The sequence below is a fragment of the Pipistrellus kuhlii genome, unplaced genomic scaffold (assembly GCF_014108245.1).
Source record: "Pipistrellus kuhlii isolate mPipKuh1 unplaced genomic scaffold, mPipKuh1.p scaffold_m20_p_56, whole genome shotgun sequence".
NCBI classification, from domain to species: Eukaryota; Metazoa; Chordata; class Mammalia; order Chiroptera; family Vespertilionidae; genus Pipistrellus; species Pipistrellus kuhlii.
Genome location: NW_023425558.1, coordinates 1,770,996 through 1,791,166, shown reverse-complemented (window position 1 = coordinate 1,791,166; position 20,171 = coordinate 1,770,996). Strand labels below are relative to the sequence as shown.

General features: G+C 69.2%; 1 protein-coding gene across 2 annotated transcripts; it reads left to right on the top strand.

Moving 5' to 3' along the window:
* Nucleotides 1-919: 919 nt before the first annotated feature.
* Nucleotides 920-20,090, top strand: CTTN (cortactin). 2 transcript variants are annotated; one of them, XM_036416612.2, is made up of 17 exons: nucleotides 920-1,025; nucleotides 4,192-4,277; nucleotides 5,275-5,361; nucleotides 5,459-5,532; nucleotides 6,388-6,517; nucleotides 8,071-8,181; nucleotides 8,976-9,030; nucleotides 9,751-9,861; nucleotides 11,052-11,162; nucleotides 11,533-11,643; nucleotides 12,471-12,526; nucleotides 13,007-13,076; nucleotides 16,358-16,506; nucleotides 17,279-17,374; nucleotides 18,240-18,393; nucleotides 18,606-18,677; nucleotides 19,120-20,090. In XM_036416612.2, exons 3-17 carry the CDS (start codon nucleotides 5,275-5,277, stop codon nucleotides 19,254-19,256), a joined length of 1,524 nt encoding a protein of 507 aa, XP_036272505.1. In that variant the 5' UTR covers nucleotides 920-1,025; nucleotides 4,192-4,277; the 3' UTR covers nucleotides 19,257-20,090. The 2 variants fall into 2 exon arrangements, with proteins under 2 accessions (XP_036272505.1, XP_036272506.1); XM_036416613.2 differs by lacking the exon at nucleotides 4,192-4,277 and having other exon boundaries at nucleotides 1,001-1,025; nucleotides 17,285-17,374.
* The last annotated feature ends 81 nt before the right edge of the window (nucleotides 20,091-20,171 follow it).

The window sequence follows — 20,171 nt, the reverse complement described above, 5'->3', positions numbered from 1 at the left end:
AGGGGGGATGGATAGGATGGGGAATGGGTCGGAGGGGGGATGGGTCGGAGGAGGGATGGGTCGAAGGGGGGATGGGTCGGAGGGGGGATGGGTCGGAGGGGGAATGGATGGGAGGGGGGGATGGATGGGATGAGGAATGAGTCGGAGGGGGGATGGATGGGATGGGGGATGGGTCGGAGGGGGGATGGGTCGGAGGGGGGATGGGTCGGAGGGGGGATGGGTCGGAGGGGGGATGGGTCGGAGGGGGGATGGGTCGGAGGGGGGATGGGTCGGAGGGGGGATGGATGGGATGGGGAATGGGTCGGAGGGGGGATGGGTCGGAGGGGGGATGGGTTGGAGGGGGGATGGATGGGATGGGGAATGGGTCGGAGGGGGGATGGATGGGAGGGGGGGATGGATGGGATGGGGAATGGGTCGGAGGGGGGATGGATGGGATGGGGGATGGGTCGGAGGGGGGATGGGTCGGAGGGGGGATGGATGGGATGGGGAGTGGATGGGATGGGGAATGGGTCGGAGGGGGGATGGGTCGGAGGGGGGATGGATGGGATGGGGAATGGGTCGGAGGGGGGATGGATGGGATGGGGAATGGGTCGGAGGGGGGATGGATGGGATGGGGAATGGGTCGGAGGGGGGATGGATGGGATGGGGAATGGATCGGAGGGGGGATGGATGGGATGGGGAATGGGTTGGAGGGGGGATGGGTCGGAGGGGGGATGGGTCGGAGGGGGGGATGGGTCGGAGGGGGGGTGGGTCGGAGGGGGGATGGGTGGCACGGTGCTCTCTGGGGCGCAGGCCCGGAGCCCGGACCCGGGTCTGCGCGGGGCGCTCCACCTCCCGGCGGCGGCCGCGGCCCCGGCTGCGGGGAGGGGGGCGCCTCTCCGGTTCCCGGCGGCGCCCAGCGGCGGGCGGGGCTTCCCGGGACCCGGATGCGGCCCGCCCCCCACCTCCCGCCGCGGAACCGGAAGTGGGGCGGCCGGGAGCCGGACGGACGCGGCGGGAGCGGGACGCGCGGACCGAGCCTCGCGGTGAGGAGCGCGGCTCCGCGGGGCGCTGGGTCCCTCCGGGGCCCTCCGGGTGCTCCCGGTTCCTCCCGGTCCCTCCGGGGCCCGGGCGCCGCGGCCCCGAAACGGGAAGGAAGCTGCGGCCGCCGCGGTCTCGCCGCTCTTCCGCTCGCGGTTTCGGTCGCGGGGGGAGGGGGGACGCGGGGCTTCCCCGGCCGGAGGGGGCGGCGGGGGAGGGGAGGGGTGCGGGGGCCGGGCCGGAGGGGGGAGGGAGGGGAGCGGAGGGCCGGGCCGGGGGAGGTGGGGGCGGGGCTGCAGGGGGCGGGGCTGCAGGGGGCGGGGGAGGGGAGCCGGGGGGAGGGGAGCCGGGGGAGGGCCCGGGGCCGGAGGGGAGAGGGCCGCAGTCCCAGGAGGCGGAGGTAGGGAGGGCCTCGGAGGAGGAGGCTGGGGATCCGGGCCCAGGACCCGGGGCTCAGGCGAGGGGCCGGGGGAGGGTCCCTGGGGTCTGGAGGGGCCGCACCTGCGGCTTTGCGTCCCGGTGGGTGACGTGCAGCCGGCGGAGCGGCCCTGCCCGGGAGCAGCCGGCGCCGGGCCCGCCGGAAGGTGCTTCGGGTTTGGGGTTCCGATCGCCTCCGTGTCCCGGTGGGCGCGCCTGTGCCGCGGGGTTCGGGGCGGCCGCGGGCCCCGCTGCCTCCGGGCGCCCTGGACGGCAGTGCCGGCCTCGGGGGATTCCATCGCCGCCGCGCCTCTCCCTCCTCCCCGCGCCGTCTGGGCCCCGGGCTGACCGTCGGGCCCGCCCGCCAGGCCCCCCTCCGCCCCAGCACCGGGCTGCCGGCCTGGCAGGGCTGTGGTCGGCCTCCCCCGCCGCACTCCGGGCGGACGGCGTGAGTCACCGGCGCCCGTCCTGCCGGGAAGCTCCGGGCCCAGAGGCGGCCCCGGAGCGGAGCGGCCCAGGGTTTGGGGCTTGGTCCCAGTGACGGGGACTCGGGAAGGTTTTGGTGACTTGGGGGAAGCATCGTTAAAACATTTATTGGTGTTTTTTTGGGGGGGGTGGGGGGAGAAAGAGAGAAACATCAATTGTTCGGCTGGTCGGCACTTCATTGTTGCTTCTTGTGCTGCGCTGACTGGGCCAGACCGGGCCAGACCGCCGTCTTGGCCTGTGGGACGCTGCTCTGACCGCCAGGCGCAGGCCGGCGCCAGCGTAGCTCACATGGCCGGGACCGAGACTCAGACCTTGGGTCCCAGCCATGGGTAGTGGCTCAAAGAGGCCGAGCGAGTGAGCGGGGTTGCAGTTCCCAGTGTCCTGGGGCGGCTGGAGTCCCTCTCGGGGCTGCTCTGTGGCCAGGTGCCCTCCGTGGCCAGGTGTCCTGTGTGGCCAGGTGCCCTGTGTGGCCAGCTGCCCTGTGGGCCAGGTGCCCTGTGTGGCCAGGTGCCCTCCGTGGCCAGGTGCCCTGTGTGGCCAGGTGTCCTCCGTGGCCAGGTGCCCTGTGTGGCCAGGTGCCCTCCGTGGCCAGGTGTCCTGTGTGGCCAGGTGCCCTCCGTGGCCAGGTGCCCTGTGTGGCCAGGTGCCCTCCGTGGCCAGGTGCCCTCTGTGGCCAGGTGCCCTGTGTGGCCAGCTGCCCTGTGGGCCAGGTGCCCTGTGTGGCCAGGTGCCCTCCGTGGCCAGGTGTCCTGTGGGCCAGGTGCCCTCCGTGGCCAGGTGCCCTCCGTGGCTGGTATTTGAGGAAACGGAGTGAATGTGCTGGAGGCAGTGGGGGAGGGAGTCCTCTGAGTGGGGCTGGGGATGGCCCTGTGCTGGCCCTGGGGTGACTGCGGTGACGGCTCTGGCTTCTCGGAGCCGTGTTGTCTGGTGTCTGCGTAGTGAGGTGAATGGAAGCGGCTCTCCCACAAGGGGGCGGGGCACACACTGCTTGTAGGACTGCGGGCGGCCTCACTCACTTGCTGCCTCTTAGTTTGTGCCTGTGCCTGTGCCTGTGCCGGTGCCAGGACGGTGTGCCATTCACGAATTAACGGTGGGCGAGGATTCTTTCTGAGCTGCTTTTTGGTGGCAACCTGGAGATACAATCCCATGCCATGTACTGCCCCACTTACTTTCCCCAGCCACAGTTGTCCAAGCACCCCCGATCCGCTGGAGGTCATGTGTCACCTCAGACAGAACCCCATGACAGCCGCCCCCCACGGCCCCAGCGGGAGGCTAGTCTGCCTTTGGCTCTGCAGACTCCCGTTCTGAGCCTTCACGGCTGTGGGGCTGTGTAACAGCCTCTTGCATCTGGCTTTGCTCACATGCATGTTTTTAAATCATCCATGTTGTAGCGTGTGTCAGGACGTCACTGCTTTCTGTAGCCAAATAACATGGAGCAGGCACCGTCTTACATGCCCCAGCGAAGGCTATGGAGACCCGGGCCCGTGTTTTCCTGTGAGAGCGGACCAGTCCGAGCCCGGACAGTTAGCTCCACGTGTGAGTGAGTTGTGGGTGGTGTGATCAGTAGGGGTCCAAGGAGCACCCAGGGTTTCCGTTTTTCTAGCAGCTGTTTTTGTGTGTTTGTTTTTAAGTTTAAAGTGTTGAGAAGGTAACGAATGGTAGAACTGAGCCTGTCACGTGGCTCCTGGGTGATGGTAGATGGCAGCGCTCACTGAGGGCCTTGGAGGGGGCCGGGGAGGAAGAGGCAGGAAGTGGAGTGCGGGGCGGACGGCCAGCAGGGCCGCCCCTGCAGTGGCCAGTTCACGACCAGCTTGTTTCTGGCGGGGATTTCCTGCGTCTGCTTTGTGGTCGGGGCGTGGGGTCGGAGCCTTGTGTCGGCGCAGTGACCAGATCCGGCATGGGGTGCTGCAGCGCTCTGCGCCCCGCGTCGCCCACTGGTGCATCCCGGAGCCGTCATGCCGCCGGGTGTCTCCCACCACACAGACCCCCTCGCGGAGTGCTCTCCCTCACGGTCCCCTCAGCGCACAGCGGCTGTGGGTGGACGGAACGTGGACGCCCCTGGGTGACGGCGGGCCCCTGGGTGACGGTGGGCCGGGCGCTGCCGGGAGGCGGGCATGTGGGTCTGTGGGAAGCCTCCTCCTCGGATCCCCAGAGAGCGGTGTGAGGAGACGCAGGCTCGTCCTGCGCTGGGTCCGTGGGAAACCTGGCCGCGGGGGGGCGGGTTGGCCGGAGGCCTGGGGCAGAGACACCGTCCCCTAACCTCCGCAGGCGTCTCCTCGCCGGATGCCCGGGAGCTGCCGCTGGATCCGCAGTCGCACACAGCTCAGCAGCCAGCCCGCTGCCCCGGACGAAAGGTGCGTGTGCAGTCAGGCCGGCCCCTGGCGGGGGGCGGGGGAGGACCCCTCCAGGACGCTGAGGTCGGACAGACCTTTCCAGAATTCCCTGTTTAACAAAGAGAGTTAAGTTCCCAGGGAGGCCCCTGGTGAGGAAGGGGGGATTGCAGGGTCCTGGGGAGAGGAGGAGCCCGCTGCCTCTCCCGCCCCTGGAGGCACAGAGCCCCAGCCCTGCTCACTGGCCCCGGGAGGCTGCCTCCAGCCGCCCTGCTCCGGGCCTGGCGGCCTGCGAAGCCTGAGGCAGGGCGGCTGCCCTCCCTGTGCCTCGGGCAGCGGCCGCCTGCTTTCGGCAGAGACTGGCCCTTGGTCTGGCCGCGCCCTCAGCGGTGGGAACCGCGGGTGGGAGCCGCCGGCTGCAGGTGCGTGCCCCTGGGAGACATACAGCAGGCAGACGTGGCCCTCGGCAGCTGCTGCTTCACTTTGTAATTTTTACTTTTAATATGTATGGATGTCAGAAAGGAAGGGAGAGGGAGAGGGAGGGAAACGTCAGTGATGAGAGCGCATCATGGACCGGCTGCCTCCTGCACGCCCCATGTTGGGGATGGAGCCCACACCCGGCTGTGCCCTGACCGGGAATGGAGCCGTGACCTCCTGGCTCAGGTCAGCGCTCAACCACCGAAGTCACGCCGGCCGGCCAGATCTGGATTTTTGATAAAGGAAGGAAGTGCACACATGGCTCTTACTTTCTGGAAAGGTCTCTCACTCGGTCTGAAGCCAGACCACTTCTGGAATGTTCCCAGGCCGCTGGACAGCTGTGGTGGCCACGGTCGTGCCCTTGGTGTCATTCTGTGGCCACCCGTTCAGGCGCAGGGATGACGAGGGCCCTCTGGCCCTCCGGAGGGTTAGGGCCGGGGTCGGGCTGCTCTGGGGCCGTGTTAGGGCCGGGGTGGGGCCTCGGCGGTGCCGGGCAGAGCGCGCTGTGGCCTCCGCGCCCGGGCCTGACCCGCTGTGCCCGCAGATGTGGAAGGCTTCGGCGGGCCACGCCGTGTCCATCAGCCAGGTCGACGGCGGTGCCGACGACTGGGAAACCGACCCCGATTTCGAGGTGAGTCCCCGCTGCGCCCGCCTTCCTGTCCCTGAGGCTCTGCGGCTCTGAGGTCTGTCCGAGAGCCGCGCCGGAGCTCACCGTCCTTTCCTTTCAGAACGACGTAAGTGAGAAGGAGCAGAGATGGGGCGCCAAGACCGTGCAGGGGTCCGGGCACCAGGAGCACATCAAGTAAGAGGCTTCCTTCGCGGGGTGAGGCGGCCTTGCTGGCAGTGCCCCCCGGCGCGCCCCGGGAGGAGTGTCCGGCGGCTCTGACCCGGTCCCTCCTGGACGCCCGCCACCCGGCCGGAAGCCCCTTCCCCATGTGGGGGCCGGGCCGGCGGGAGGCGCGGGCCTGGGTGCGGGCGGGCGCGGTGCCGGGCCACGGCGGAGGGTCAGGCGCGGCTCATGGGTTCAGCCGCCCGTCCTTGTCTCCTGTGCCCGAGTGTGCAGGCCTGTTGGGTTGGCGGGAACTCAGGACCCGTGGGCGGGGCAGCTGGGTGCGGGGCCTCCTGGGCTTTAGGGACGCTGCTGGTCTTGGTCACCCGTGGACTGTTGTCCGGTGGGGGAGGTGGGGGAGGTGGGCGTGGTGTCCCCTGGCAGATCGGCCCTGGGGCCTCCTGGTGGGACGGCTGCTCCACCCCTGGCGGGCGGTCCGGTGACCGGCGGCTGCTAGACCGCCTCTGCGCGCCCTCACTGCATCGCGGGCGCGGCAGAGCGGGGTCGGTCGGTCAGCCGTGTCCCTGGGCTCCCAGCACGGCCCCAGGGCCCCTGGAGTCTGACGGCCGCCGCCTCTGCCCGGCGGCGCTCACAGCCGGGCCCCTGGCCGGTCTCCAGCCGAGGCGAGGGCGCTGCGAGGGCGCTGCTCGTGTGACAGGGCAGCCCCTCCGGGTGTGGGGAGCGCCGTGTGGCCCAGGTCTGCTCCCCAGGAGCCTCGCACGGGCCTGGGAACTGCCCGCGGCCGGCAGGACCGGAGGGGGCGCTGTCTGGCCGGGTGTCCGAGGAGGAAGCATGCCCGCGGTCTGACCTCCCTCGCCCTGCCCGCAGCATCCACAAGCTGCGGGAGAACGTGTACCAGGAGCACCGCAGCCTCAAGGAGAAGGAGCTGGCCACGGGCCCCAGGGCCTCGCATGGCTACGGCGGCAAGTTCGGCGTGGAGCAGGACAGGATGGACAAGGTGAGTGCCGGGCCCGGCGGGCAGGGCCGTCACGCCTGACCCCTCCCCGCCCTGCGGACAGGGAGGCCCAGCTGGGGCCGGACAGGAGTGGGCTCAGAGCTGGCATCACACCGCCCCTGGTTCCACATGTGCCTACTTCGTGCCACATGGGGGCCGGGGGACAGAGACAGCCCAGCCCCCGGGCCTCGGTCGCGTCCCAGCGACAGTGCTGGCGCCTTCGCGCGCTCAGCGGCCTTCCGAGAGCGCCCGCCCAGGTCGCTGGGGGGTGCTCCCTGTGAGGGCCGTGGGCAGGCCCTGCCAGTCCTGGCGCCCACAGTGCCCGGGAACCTTTGGCCAGGACAGTGCTGGGCGGGGGCAGCGCAGGAGGGGTGTCCTGAGAGGACTGGGCTGTTGGGATTCCCCGTCGGCAGCTCTTTCCGGTTTGCTGGTCCCGGTGGAGGTGGCCGGCCTGGGCAGCGTGAGCCGCGCTGACCGAGGGTGCCTGTCCCTGAGGAGGCTGGCGGTGTCGGGTTCTGCTCTGTAATTCCACGCCTGTCCCCTGCCCGGCTCTGGTTCCGCACCAGCTGTCACTGCGCGCTGTCACCGCAGAGCAGATACGGCTGTGGCCCAAACCACGTCCGGAGTTAGCCCGGGTGCAGGAAAGAGACAGGGCCGTGGGGCGGGCGCCTGCCACTCCGGGCGTCTCGGTGCCCAGCCCGGGAAAGGGGGCAGTCTGTGTGTTCACAAATCAGCCCCAGAGCCGGACAGTAAACCCCTCTGGGGCCGAGTGAGAGGGGAGCGTGGAGGAGGCTCCTCAGCCCGGAGCGCCCTGTGCACAGGCCGGACCACGCCTCCGCCGTCCCAGGCCCCGGGCCCGCACGCCCTGCCCTGGCCTCCGGCAGGGTGTTCCAGCGAGGAACCCCACGCCAGCGGGCGCCCCACCCAGAACGGGGCCCGGGGGTGCCACATAGAAAGGGGTGGGGCCCCACCTAGAACGGGGCGGGGGAGGGTGCCATGTAGAACGGGGTGGGCCCCACCTAGAACGGGGTGGGGGGAGGGTGCCATGTAGAACGGGGAGGGCCCCACCTAGAACGGGGTGGGGGGAGGGTGCCATGTAGAACGGGGAGGGCCCCACCTAGAACGGGGTGGGGGGAGGGTGCCATGTAGAACGGGGCGGGGGGAGGGTGCCATGTAGAACGGGGCGGGGGAGGGTGCCATGTAGAACGGGGTGGGCCCCACCTAGAACGGGTCGGGGGAGGGTGCCATGTAGAAAGGGGCGGGGGAGGGTGCCATGTAGAACGGGTGGGGGGAGGGTGCCATGTAGAAGGGGGCGGGGGAGGGTGCCGGGTAGAACGGGCGGGGGAGGGTGCCGGGTAGAACGGGCGGGGGAGGGTGCCGGGTAGAACGGGGCGGGGGAGGGTGCCATGTAGAATAGAACGGGGGAGGGTGCCATGTAGAATAGAACGGGGGAGGGTGCCGGGTAGAACGGGCGGGGGAGGGTGCTGGGTAGAACGGGAAGGCCCCACTAGAACAGGCCGGGCGGCCACGCAGGGCTGAGCTGCTCTCCTCCGCAGTCGGCCGTCGGCCACGAGTACCAGGCGAAGCTCTCCAAGCACTGCTCGCAGGTGGACTCCGTCCGCGGGTTCGGGGGCAAGTTCGGCGTCCAGGTGGACCGGGTTGACCAGGTGAGTGGTGTCGGGGCGGGTCTGCCCGCCGCCCGCCGTGGTGCCGGGGCCTGTGCGGTGAACTGAGGGGCTCCCGCTGGTCTGAGGGGGCGGGGCAGCTCGGCGTCCTCGGTGCAGAAACCCGGCATTGCGTCTGCCCCCCCCCCAGGGGCTCCGGGCCCTTAGGTCTGCCCGGGAATGTGCCCGTGGGGCCGTTTCTGCCCCTCCCTGCGGGGGGCGCCGTGCTCGGGTGGGACGTGGGGCTCCGACCGCCGTCTGGACCTCCCAGCGCTCGAGAGCCTGGGTTTGGAGCGGGAGGGCGGCCTGTCACCCAGTACGGGTGGTGGGTGGGGATGGGAGCTAGTCCCTGTCTCCTGGCTGTGCGAGGGGCGCCCGTGCCCGGGCTCAGTGCTGACACTGCTCTGGGCACAGCTCCCGAGAAGCGAGTCTGGCGGGGCCTCTCCTGAGGGTGGAGGGTGTGGAGCCGCGAGCGCAGCGGCCGGGCAGCGGGCAGGCTGGGCAGCGAGCAGGCCGGGCAGCGGGCAGGCCGGGCAGCGGGCAGGCCGGGCAGCGGGCAGGCCCGGCAGCGGGCAGGCCGGGCAGCGGGCAGGCCGGGCAGCGGGCAGCCGCAGGTCGGGCAGCCGCGGGCCGGGCAGCGCTGTGTGGGATGCCGGTTCAGGCACAGCTTCTGGCATTCGGCCTGCCGCTGGCTCAGGGAATCCCGTTCGAACACCGTGGCTTGTGCGATTAAGCGTCGAGTACGTACTGTGGCTGTTTGGAGATGTTTAAAACGCGTTTCCCTCCTCGCCCCGCAGTCGGCTGTGGGCTTTGAATACCAGGGCAAGACGGAGAAGCACGCCTCCCAGAAAGGTAAGCCGGGGCTGGCGGCCTCCGGGCCCTCCTGTGGGGCCGGAGCCCTCTGACGCCTGCGGGCTCTGGGCGGTGCCGCCCCGTCCATCCTGACGCCACTGCACCTCCTGCTCCTGCCACCGGTGGGGGCTCCACTCCTCCGTCAGGCTCACTCAGAGCCTTTATTTTTGTTACTTTTAACTTTCATTTTGCTTAATCCTCACCTGAGGCTATTTCCCCTGGTTTTTAGAGAGGGAGAGGGAGAGGGGAGGGAACATGCCGAGAGACCTCACTGGCCCCTCCCACACACCCCACCCGGCCGGGCTGGAAGCCGCAAGCAGGTGCGTGCCCTGGACCAGGAATCAAGCCCGAGGCCTTAGGTGTGCGGGCCGGCCCTCGCACCCACGCAGCACTGGCCAGGCCCAGAGCCCGTGCTGGAGCCCCAGGGTGTCGCTTCCTCCCGGCACTCGGCCTGGCGCTGAGGGTATGGGCTTGGCAGTGCAGCCGGCGTGCGCTGTGGGTGGGGGGCTGCTTCTGGAAGGGCCTCTGCACACGCTGACGTTCCCCCGGGCCTTGGCGGCTTCTGGCCGAGGGACCTGGCCACCTGGCGTCCGGTGTCGCGTGTAACACCGGGCGGCCTCTTGTGCCCGTTAAAATGTGTGCTCAGCCGCTCGGTAACTCGAACCCCGACTCAGCTTAGCCCCAGGGACAGTGTCCTGTCATCGGCTCCTGTCCCCCCAGACTACTCGAGCGGCTTCGGCGGCAAGTACGGCGTGCAGGCTGACCGCGTGGACAGGAGCGCCGTGGGCTTCGACTACCAGGGCAGGACGGAGAAGCATGAGTCCCAGAGAGGTGCGTCACGCCTGTCCCCGTCCTCCTCCACCGCTGTGCCCACGGCCCGGCCCCTGTCCCCGTCCTCCTCCACCGCTGTGCCCACGGCCCGGCCCCTGTCCCCGTCCTCCTCCGCCGCTGTGCCCACGGCCCGGCCCTCCCCCCGCGGCCTGTCCCCGTCCTCCTCCACCGCTGTGCCCACGGCCCGGCCCCTGTCCCCGTCCACCTCCACCGCTGTGCCCACGGCCCGGCCCCTGTCCCCGTCCTCCTTCACCGCTGTGCCCACGGCCTGGCCCCTGTCCCCGTCCTCCTTCACCGCTGTGCCCACGGCCTGGCCCCTGTCCCCGTCCTCCTCCACCGCTGTGCCCACGGCCCGGCCCCTGTCCCCGTCCTCCTTCACCGCTGTGCCCACGGCCCGGCCCCTGTCCCCGTCCTCCTCTGCCGCTGTGCCCACGGCCCGGCCCCTGTCCCGTCCTCCTCCATCACTGTGCCCACGGCCCGGCCCCTGTCCCCGTCCTCCTCCGCCGCTGTGCCCACGGCCCGGCCCTCCCCCCGCGGCCTGTCCCCGTCCACCTCCACCGCCGTGCCCACGGCCCGGCCCCTGTCCCGTCCTCCTCCATCACTGTGCCCACGGCCCGGCCCCTGTCCCCGTCCACCTCCACCGCCGTGCCCACGGCCCGGCCCTCCCCCCGCGGCCTGTCCCCGTCCTCCTCCACCGGAGTCGCCCTGAGCCTTGGCAGAGTGCTGCCAGCTCTTTGCTGTCCCGGCCGGCGTAGCAGGTTCGCTGCCTTCACAACGGCTCAGCCGTCCATTGTGTGACAATCCCGTATCTGTTTAACGTGTCCTCTTTGAGTATAGGATCGAGGCTATTTCCAATTAAAATGTTTACTTTAAATATATACATTAAATGTGTTTTTATTGATTTCGGAGAGGAAGGGAGAGGGAGAGAGAAAAATCAATGATGAGAGATTCATTGATTGGCTGCCTCCTGCACACCCGACACTAGGGATTGAGCCTGCAACCGAGCATGTGCCCTGACAGGGACTCGAACTGGGACTTCCTGGTTCATAGGTCCATGTGGCCAGGGGCCTGGGGCGCACAGGCCACGTGGGGGAACCTCAGGGCCCTTCCGCCCTCCGCTGCCTCTGTGCCCAGCGGCTGGAGGTCTCCCGCTGTCCGGGGAGCCGTGCTCACCGTGTCCCTGTCCTCAGATTACTCCAGAGGCTTCGGCGGCAAGTACGGCATCGACAAGGACAAGGTGGACAAGAGCGCCGTGGGCTTCGAGTACCAGGGCAAGACGGAGAAGCACGAGTCCCAGAGAGGTGCCCGCCCGCTCGCCCGCCCGCCCGCCTGCCCTTCCTGCCTGTCCCCGCAGCGGCCCAGCCGAGCGGAGCCTGCCCAGCCCCTCCCTGGAGTGGGCGCCGCTCCTGTGGGTCCAGGCAGCCCTCAGGCCGCGCACGCCGGTCGGGCTGCTTCCCGGGGCCCCAGCGGCCCCTCCCAGGGGCCCCATTGGCTGCTTCCCGGGGCCCCAGCGGCTCCTCCCAGGGGCCCCAGCGGCTCCTCCCAGGGGCCCCAGCGGCCCCTCCCAGGGGCCCCGGTGGCGGGAGACCTGGGGGTGGCCCGGCGGGGTTGGCGTTCTCTGCGCCGGCTGGGCGCCCTCGCTCCCGCAGTCACACCGCGCTGTCCACGCAGACTACGCGCGAGGCTTCGGGGGCAAGTTCGGGGTGCAGACCGACCGGCAGGACAAGTGCGCGCTGGGCTGGGACCACCAGGAGAAGCCCGAGCTGCACGACTCCCAGAAAGGTACGTGTGCGTGCCGAGCGTGCCGTGCCGAGCGTGCCGAGCGGCAGCTGTGGCGTCCTCTCGCCTTTCGGGGCTGGCCTCCGCCGCCCGCCGCCCGCTGTTGAGGGGTCTCCGGCCGCTGTGCGTGGCCCCGGCCCCGGCCCCGGCCCCGGCGGGTGCGGCGCTGGGTGGAGCCCTCGGGGGCAGCCGGTTCCGCGGCGCCCGGCGCCCGCAGTTCGTGCAGGGCCAGCCCGTCCCGGGAGCAGTGCGGGCCGCGGCGGGCGTGGGCCGGGCCCTGTGTGCGCGCCGTGTCCCCGGCTCCGCAGCGCGGGGACGGGGGTAGGAAGCCCGGGAGCGGGAGCGGTGGCCGCGCCGCCCACAGCGCCGCCCAGGCTGAGCCCCGAGGCTGCCGGCCGGCTCTCTTCCCGGCCTCGGGCTGCGGCTCCGACCCCGGTGCCTCCCCGTCCCCCCCCCCCCCCGTGGCTGAGGCCGTGGGTCAGGCTGGTTCCCAGGCACCCGGGCCCGGGGTGTCGGTCCCAGAGCAGGACTGCCCTGTGGGGCCCATTAGGAGACCCCGAACCCGGGGGGAGCCTGGTGAGGCCCGCCCCTGGCGCCGGGGTGTCGGGGCCTCGGGGCGGGGCGTCTGGGCTCCTGGGAGGAGACACCGCGGCGGCCAGCGGCCTGGCAGCCATCGGGGTGCGGGCTCCGCCTGCGGGTGCTGCAGCCCCAGAGCCCATGGTGGGCGCCCAGCGCTGAGCGATGTCTCCCGCCTCCCGCCTCGGTGCTCCTGTCCTCCCCGTGGGGCGCACTCGGGCTTCTCGGGGCCCCTGACCCGTGTGCCCTTCCAGACTACTCCGTGGGGTTCGGCGGGAAGTACGGGGTGCAGAAGGACCGCATGGACAAGGTGAGTCTCCCGCCCAGCGAGGGCGGGATTCCCACGGGGCGTGCGTTTCCGGGGGCACCTGCTGGGAGGCGGCTGACGGGGGTCCGGAGGTGTGAGGGGGTTCCTAGCTGAGTGGGGGGGGCGGGGGTCCTGGCCCAGAAAAAGGTGGTTTTCGGTCGGAGCCGCTGGTGACGTGGGGCCACGGGAGGCGGCCTGGGAGGGGAGCGTGGGCTAGAGTGGGGTGGGGAGGCCGGCCGGGCCCCGGGGGAGCAGGGGGGCAGGGAGCCTCTGTGGAGGTGAGGCTGCAGCCAGGCGGGTGGCGCCCGGGAGCCTGCCGTGGGGAGGGCCCTGCACGTGGGTCTTGGAAGGCCTCCCGCGCCTTCGGGAATTGGGGGATCTGCACCCGGGACCCGAAGCCTGTGGGCTCGCGGCTGTGGGGCGGGCGCAGGGCGGGCACCTCCCGGGTGGGAAACTGCCCTCTGACCTCTGTTCCTGCTGTAGAACGCCTCCACCTTCGAGGACGTCGCCAAGGTGCCGTCCACCTACCAGAAGACGGTTCCTGTGGAAGCAGGTGGGCCGGCCGCGGCGGCTGGGGCTGCAGGGGCCTCCGGGGTGTGAGTCCCTCTGGCGGCCGGCAGCTGGGCACCTCCCGGGCGCACACACAGCTCCCGGGCACACACACACACACACAGCTCCCGGGCACACACACACACAGACACCTCCCGGGCACACACACAGCTCCCGGCACACACACACACACACAGCTCCCGGGCACACACACACACCTTCCGGGCACACATACACACACAGACACCTCCCGGGCACACACACACCTCCCGGCACACACACACACACACAGCTCCCGGGCACACACACACACACACACAGCTCCCGGGCACACACACAGCTCCCGGGCACACATACACACACAGACACCTCCCGGGCGCACACACAGCTCCCGGGCACACACACACACACACAGCTCCCGGGCGCACACACAGCTCCCGGGCGCACACACACACCTTCCGGGCACACATACACACACAGACACCTCCCGGGCACACACACACCTCCCGGCACACACACACACACACAGCTCCCGGGCACACACACACACACACACAGCTCCCGGGCACACACACAGCTCCCGGGCACACATACACACACAGACACCTCCCGGGCGCACACACAGCTCCCGGGCACACACACACACACACAGCTCCCGGGCGCACACACAGCTCCCGGGCGCACACACAGCTCCCGGGCACACACACACACACACAGCTCCCGGGCACACACACAGCTCCCGGGCACACATACACACACAGACACCTCCCGGGCGCACACACAGCTCCCGGGCACACACACACACACACAGCTCCCGGGCACACACACAGCTCCCGGGCACACACACACACACACACACACACAAACACCTTCCAGGCACACACACACACACAGCTCCCGGGCACACACACACACAGCTCCCGGGCACACACACACACACACAGCTCCCGGGCGCACACACAGCTCCCGGGCGCACACACACACACACACCTCCCGGGCGCACACACAGCTCCCGGGCACACACACACACACACAGCTCCCGGGCGCACACACAGCTCCCGGGCGCACACACACACACACAGCTCCCGGGCACACACACAGCTCCCAGGCACACACACAGCTCCCGGGCACACACACACCTCCCGGGCACACACACAGCTCCCGGGCACACACACACACACACACACAAACACCTTCCAGGCACACACACACACACAGCTCCCGGGCACACACACACACAGCTCCCGGGCACACACACACACACACAGCTCCCGGGCACACACACAGCTCCCGGGCACACACACACACACACACTCCTCCCGGACACACACACACACACACACACAGCTCCCGGGCACACACACCCCTCCCGGACACACACACACACACACACACAGCTCCTGGGCACACACACACACACACACACACACAGCTCCCGGGCACACACACACACACACACACACACCCCTCCCGGGCACACACACAGCTCCCGGGCACACACACACACACACACAGCTCCCGGGCACACACACACACACACACACACAGCTCCCGGGCACACACACACACACACACACACACAGCTCCCGGGCACACACACACACACACACACACACAGCTCCCGGGCACACACACACACACACACACACACACACACAGCTCCCGGACACACACACACACACACACACACACACACCTCCCGGGCACACACACACACACACCCCTCCCGGACACACACACACACACACACACACCTCCCGGGCACACACACACACACACACACACACACACAGCTCCGGGCTGGGGCTCTATCCCAAGCGGAGCTGGGTGACTGGTCCGCAGGGGCCTCCTCACAGCCGGGCCAGGTTCAGGGCGGGGATCCCGTCCCGCAGCCCCGCTGGCCAGCTGAGCCGCGAGCCATGGGCGGTGCCGCCAGGAGCGGGACCTCCTGCGAGGGCCGGGGCCGGGCGCGCAGGGTCTGTCCGCGCGTGCAGGCCGCCCGGGGTCTGCGGGCGGGGCAGTGCCAGGCTGCGCCCCGAAGGGCACAGTTCAGCTGGGAAGAGGGTGACTGACAGGAGGTGGTGGTTACGCCCGCGGCAGAGGCCGCTGCTGGCTGTGGCGCCCAGCCGGCGTGCTCGTTCTCGGGCGGCTCAGCTCCGGGCAGTAGGGGTCTCTCAGGCCCAGAGCGTCTGCGCACGTCCCGGGCTCTGCTGGGTGAGAATTTAACGTTTTGTTAACTCGCTTAAAATCGACAAAACTACCACACAGTAATTATGTGGGTTTAAAACAAACATTTATTAAAGAAGAAGGAGCGGGAGAGAATCATGAGTGATGACGAACGATGGTCTGCCTCCTGCATGCCCCCTACTGGGCACCGTGCCCACCACCCAGGCCTGTGCCCTGACCAGGAATTGAACCCTGACCTCCTGGCTCTTGGGTCAACCTCTGAGCCGCACCATCCAGGCAAAGCCGTTACATCTTAGTGACCTCTTTACGCAGAATTAACCGCAAACAGGCGATGCGGGCGGTGGCGGGCTGGGCGGCCTGCAGACCTCAGCCGGAGGCAGCGGGCTTCCTGCAGCCGCGCCTGCGTGAGCCGCTGCTCGGGAGGCGGCTCTGGGCTCCCCGATGAGCCGGGGAAGGGCCGTGACCCCGAGCCTCCAGGGCCCCTGCGCAGCGGGCCCTCGTGGTGCCCCGAGGCGGCCCCGGCTGAGAGGCGGACCTTCCGAGTGCCGAGCTCCCTCCACGGTGACGGCACTCGGCGGCCCACTGCCGGATCGCTGCCGGCAGCTCCTGGGAGCCGGTGCGTGGGTGTCCTGTCCAAGGCAATCCCTCGGCTGCTTTTCTTGAGAGGCCGTGTGTGTGTGTGTGTGTGTGTGTGTGCACGCGTGTGTGCGTGTGTGTGTGTGTGTGTGTGTGTGTGTGTAGGACATGTCTGTCCCGCACAAGCTGTCGGTGCGCCCTCACGCAGCTCAGAGTCGCACGTGTCTCCTCCAAACGCCCCAGCTCCCTCCCCATGAGTCGGTGCGCCCTCCACCCCCCGCCCCTCCCCACACTCTCAAGGGCACCCCTCGGACTGGGCTTCGCTCTCGGTGTGGTTAGAACGCGGTGGCCTGGGAACTTAAGCTCCTGGTGTCGGGACGGGCTGCCGTGACGGCGGGCTGGGCCCCTCTGTGGTCGGCTCAGGCCGCCTGGTTCCCGTGGGACGTCCCTGCGCCGGACGTTGTCCATCGGGCGATGGCCGTGTCTAACGTCGGGGGGAACCTCGGTCCCTGTCCTCTGTAGCCAACAGCAAGACGAGCAACCTCAGAGCCAACTTCGAGAACCTGGCCAAGGAGCAGGACCAGGAGGGCCGGAGGCGGGCGGAGGCCGAGCGGGCGCAGAGGATGGCGCAGGAGCGGCAGGAGCAGGAGGCGGCGCGCAGGCAGCTGGACGTGAGTGAGGCCCGCGGGCTGCTCCTGCCCCTCTTCCTCTGCGGCTCCCACTGTCCCCGCTGAGCGTCCTCCCTGGTGACAGGCTCGGCCTGACCGAACCTCCCCCGCTGGCTGCTGTCCCTTTTGTCGTGCGACCTGGCGGTCATAGGATATGGGGTTGGACGTCAGCATCTCTGGGGCTGTTCCTCTGTCCTCCACAGTCCCGTTACGTGGAAAATACGTTCACCCACCTAAATTCTTTTTTAATCCTCGCTTGAGGATGTTTTCCCCATTGCTTTTCAGAGAGAACGGGAGGGAGCGGGGGGAGAGAAACATCAATGTGAGAGAGACATATCGAGTGGCTGCCTCCCGCACTCAGACTGCACCCTGACAAGGGCCAGGAATCAAGCCTGCAACCCTGGTACATGCCCTTGACCTGGTCAAGCCAGCAACCTTTTGGTGCATGGGCTGAGCTCTAACTACTGAGCACACCTGCCAAGGCCATCCACCCCGTTCTAAAGCCCCTGAGAGTCTCAGTTCTTACGGCATTGCCGCGTCAGCCGGAGCCCAGCACCCACGTCTGAGTCCGGGCCGTGTGGGCGGTCCCTGCCTGACCGCAGTGACACAGGCTCCCGTGGTGGCGGCCGAGGGCTGGTGACTCGGTGCCTCCCTGCGAGGCAGCCTCTCCTAAGCCTGCTCTTCCCGGGTGTGTGTGTGTGTGTGTGTGTGTGTGTGTGTGTCTGTGTCTGGCTCTGTGTGACCTCGGGACCAGGCGCTCTGACACGCCCCTCGGTTGCAGGAGCAAGCCCGCGCCCAGAAGCAGAGCCCGCCAGCCTCCCCCGCCCCCCAGCCGGCTCCTGAGAGGCCGCCCTCCAGCCCCGTCTACGAGGTTGGTGTCCCTCCCGCAGATGACCTGACCCCAGGCCCAGCCTGCCCAGCTCGGTCCTTGTGACCCAAGGCCGTGCCCTGGTTGCTGGGGACAACCGGCTGCCTCCCCTCCCCGCAGGGGGCCCCCAGCTCCCCGCCAGTCACACCCGAACCCCCTCCTCTGTCCCCGAGGCCGCTGTCCGAGTGCGCTCCTGTCTCCGCCCGTCACTCAGCCGGCCTAGAGGCACGGGACCAGCGCTGGATTGGGAGCCCCGAGGGCCGGGACGGGGCCCCTCACACGGGGCCCTTTCCGTGAGCCGGTCGCTCGCCCCCGGCGTGCTCCCCATCGGGGAGTGTGCCCCAGCACTGGAACCTGAGCCCTTGAGTGGCGCCCTCTTTCCGCCGCCTCGGGCTCACGGGTCCGAGCCACACTGGTCACCTTCCTTCCACAGCCGGGCCGGCCCGGCTCTCCCCGGCTCCCCATGCCCCTCTGACCGCACGGTGTCCTCGGGGACCCTGGTCAGATCGCTGACCACAGCGTGGAGTTCAGGGGCTCCGAGGGCCCGGCCATGGTGCTGTGACGCGGCCTGGACCCCGCTCACCGTCCCTCCCTGGCTCCCCACAGCCAATTGGGTGGCCCAGGAGCGGCCCCCTGCCCGGGCCTGCCCGGCCGCGATGCAGTACCGGCTCCGACAGGCCGTGCTCAGCCGCAGGGCGGGGTGTGGGGTGGGGGCTGGGTGGGGTGGGTGCTGGGTGTGGGTCACCGGCCCTCAGCACTGCTATGATGGCGGCCCAGCTGCCCCTCAGGCCCCGCCTGCCCTCAGCGCTGGACTGAGAAGTCAGTCGGGGACCCAGTCGGTGAGAGAGACGTCTCATTGGCTCCCTAGGACGCCATTTCCATGAAGGCCGAGCCCGGCTACCGAGGCCCCGTGAGCGAGCCTGAGCCCGTGTACAGCAGGGAGGCCGGCGGCCAGCAGGGCCTGGCCTACGCCCCGGAGGCCGCCTACACCTCCACTGAGGCCCCGGGCCACTACGCGGGAGGTATGGCTGCTTGGGGAGGGGAGGGGAGGGGAGGGGGGAGGGGAGGAGGGGAGGGGAGGGCAGGGGAGGGGGGAGGGGAGGGCAGAGGAGAGGGGAAGGGAGGGGAGGAGAGGAGGGGAAGGGGGGAGGGGAGGAGAGGAGGGGGAGGGGGGAGGGGAGGGGGGAGGGGAGGCTTCTGCGCTCCCCGCTCACTCCGCTCCGCTCTCTCCCAGAGGAGAACACCTATGACGAGTACGAGAATGACCTGGGCATCACGGCCATCGCCCTCTACGACTACCAGGCCGGTGAGGACGGCCTCGGCCCGCCTCCCACCCGGCCCCACCTCCTGCCCCCGCCTCCCGCCCCCACCCCGCCTCCCAGGGGCCCGCTTTGGGGCTTTATCAGTCATTAAAAGCCAGCCACTCTCACATGACTTGTTACAGAGATCCTACCTCTCCGTGTGAACTCACATGCATGCAGACATGCACACATGTGCGTACACACACACACCCTTCAGTTTTCCCATACACACATGCACGCATGCACATGCACACACGTGCACACACACACACACACACACACCCTTCAGTTTCCCCAAATCGGGGTCTGAAGCTACAGTTGCCTGGGTGCCCCTGTCCCCTCATGACCCCAGCCCCCGGGGCGGGGGGGGGGGGGAGACACACACACTGGCAGCCTCCTCCATGGCAGCCTCCTCCCTGAGACTCACTGCCTCTGTCCTCTCCCCAGCGGGCGATGACGAGATCTCGTTCGACCCCGACGACATCATCACCAACATCGAGATGATCGACGACGGCTGGTGGCGCGGGCTGTGCAAGGGCCGGTACGGGCTCTTCCCGGCCAACTACGTGGAGCTGCGGCAGTAGGCGCCGCCGCCCGCGCCCCTCTCTCGGGTCCGGGCGGGAGGGGGCTCCACGCCGCTTTTATATTTAATGTTTCCGCCGACGCTTTGAAATGTTTACGCCACAGAATCTGCTAATATATTGTAATCATGTTCCTGGGAGGACGGGGTGGTTTTATGCATCTGAGGTGTTTTCTTTTGCCAAATGGCTGCCACGTGGAGCCACGTGGGACCTTAGTCCCTCTGAGTGCGCGCTGGCCTCGCCCCGCGGTCACCGGAGACCCCAGCGCGAACGGAACCTGTCTGTCTGCGCTGCTCGACGACGCCCTGGGGTCAGGCAGGAGCCGGGCCCGGAGGGATGGGCCCAGGACACCCCGATGGAGGGAGCTTGGAAAGCCCGGGAGCTTCAGCTCCGGTGCAGACGCCTCACACGCGTGTGTGAAGTCCCACAGGGCAGGTTAGCGACGGCGCCTTTGCCGTCTCCGCCCCGCCCCGCCCTCGTCCCGCCGCCTCACGCCCCTTAGACTGCCCTCCGGCCAGCGCGGCCACGGGACGGCCAGGCCTGGACGCTGCCCTGGCTGGCGGCACGGGCCCGGGGCTGCGGCGCAGGAGCGCCCCCGGGAGGCGGCGAGCTGTTTGCCAAAGCCCGGCCTGGGCGGCAGTGGGACGGGAGGCGCGAGCGCGGACCAGGCCCTCCGGGTGGGCGGGGCCCGCGGCGCCCCTCCGGCTTCCCCAGCTCCCGCTCCGCCGCCCGGTGGTCTCCATGCAGTTGTGTCTGAATTCCTGTAGCTCACCTCATAGGTATGAATTTTTAAATTAAATATTCAGAATAAACTTTTTTTGATCCACTTGCTGCTGATTCGCTTTGGCACTTTTGGCCCAAGTTCCGCTTGGGGTGGGCGCACCGTCCACTTCCCAGCTCCGGGCAGTGACCGCGCTG

Coding starts and splice junctions, on each gene's coding strand:
- CTTN (XM_036416612.2), top strand. CDS start 5,275: ATGTGGAAGGCTTCGGCGGGCCACGCCGTGTCCATCAGCCAGGTCGAC. Junction 6,518..8,070: donor AGCAGGACAGGATGGACAAG/GTGAGTGCCGGG, acceptor TCTCCTCCGCAG/TCGGCCGTCGGCCACGAGTA. Junction 9,031..9,750: donor GAAGCACGCCTCCCAGAAAG/GTAAGCCGGGGC, acceptor CTGTCCCCCCAG/ACTACTCGAGCGGCTTCGGC.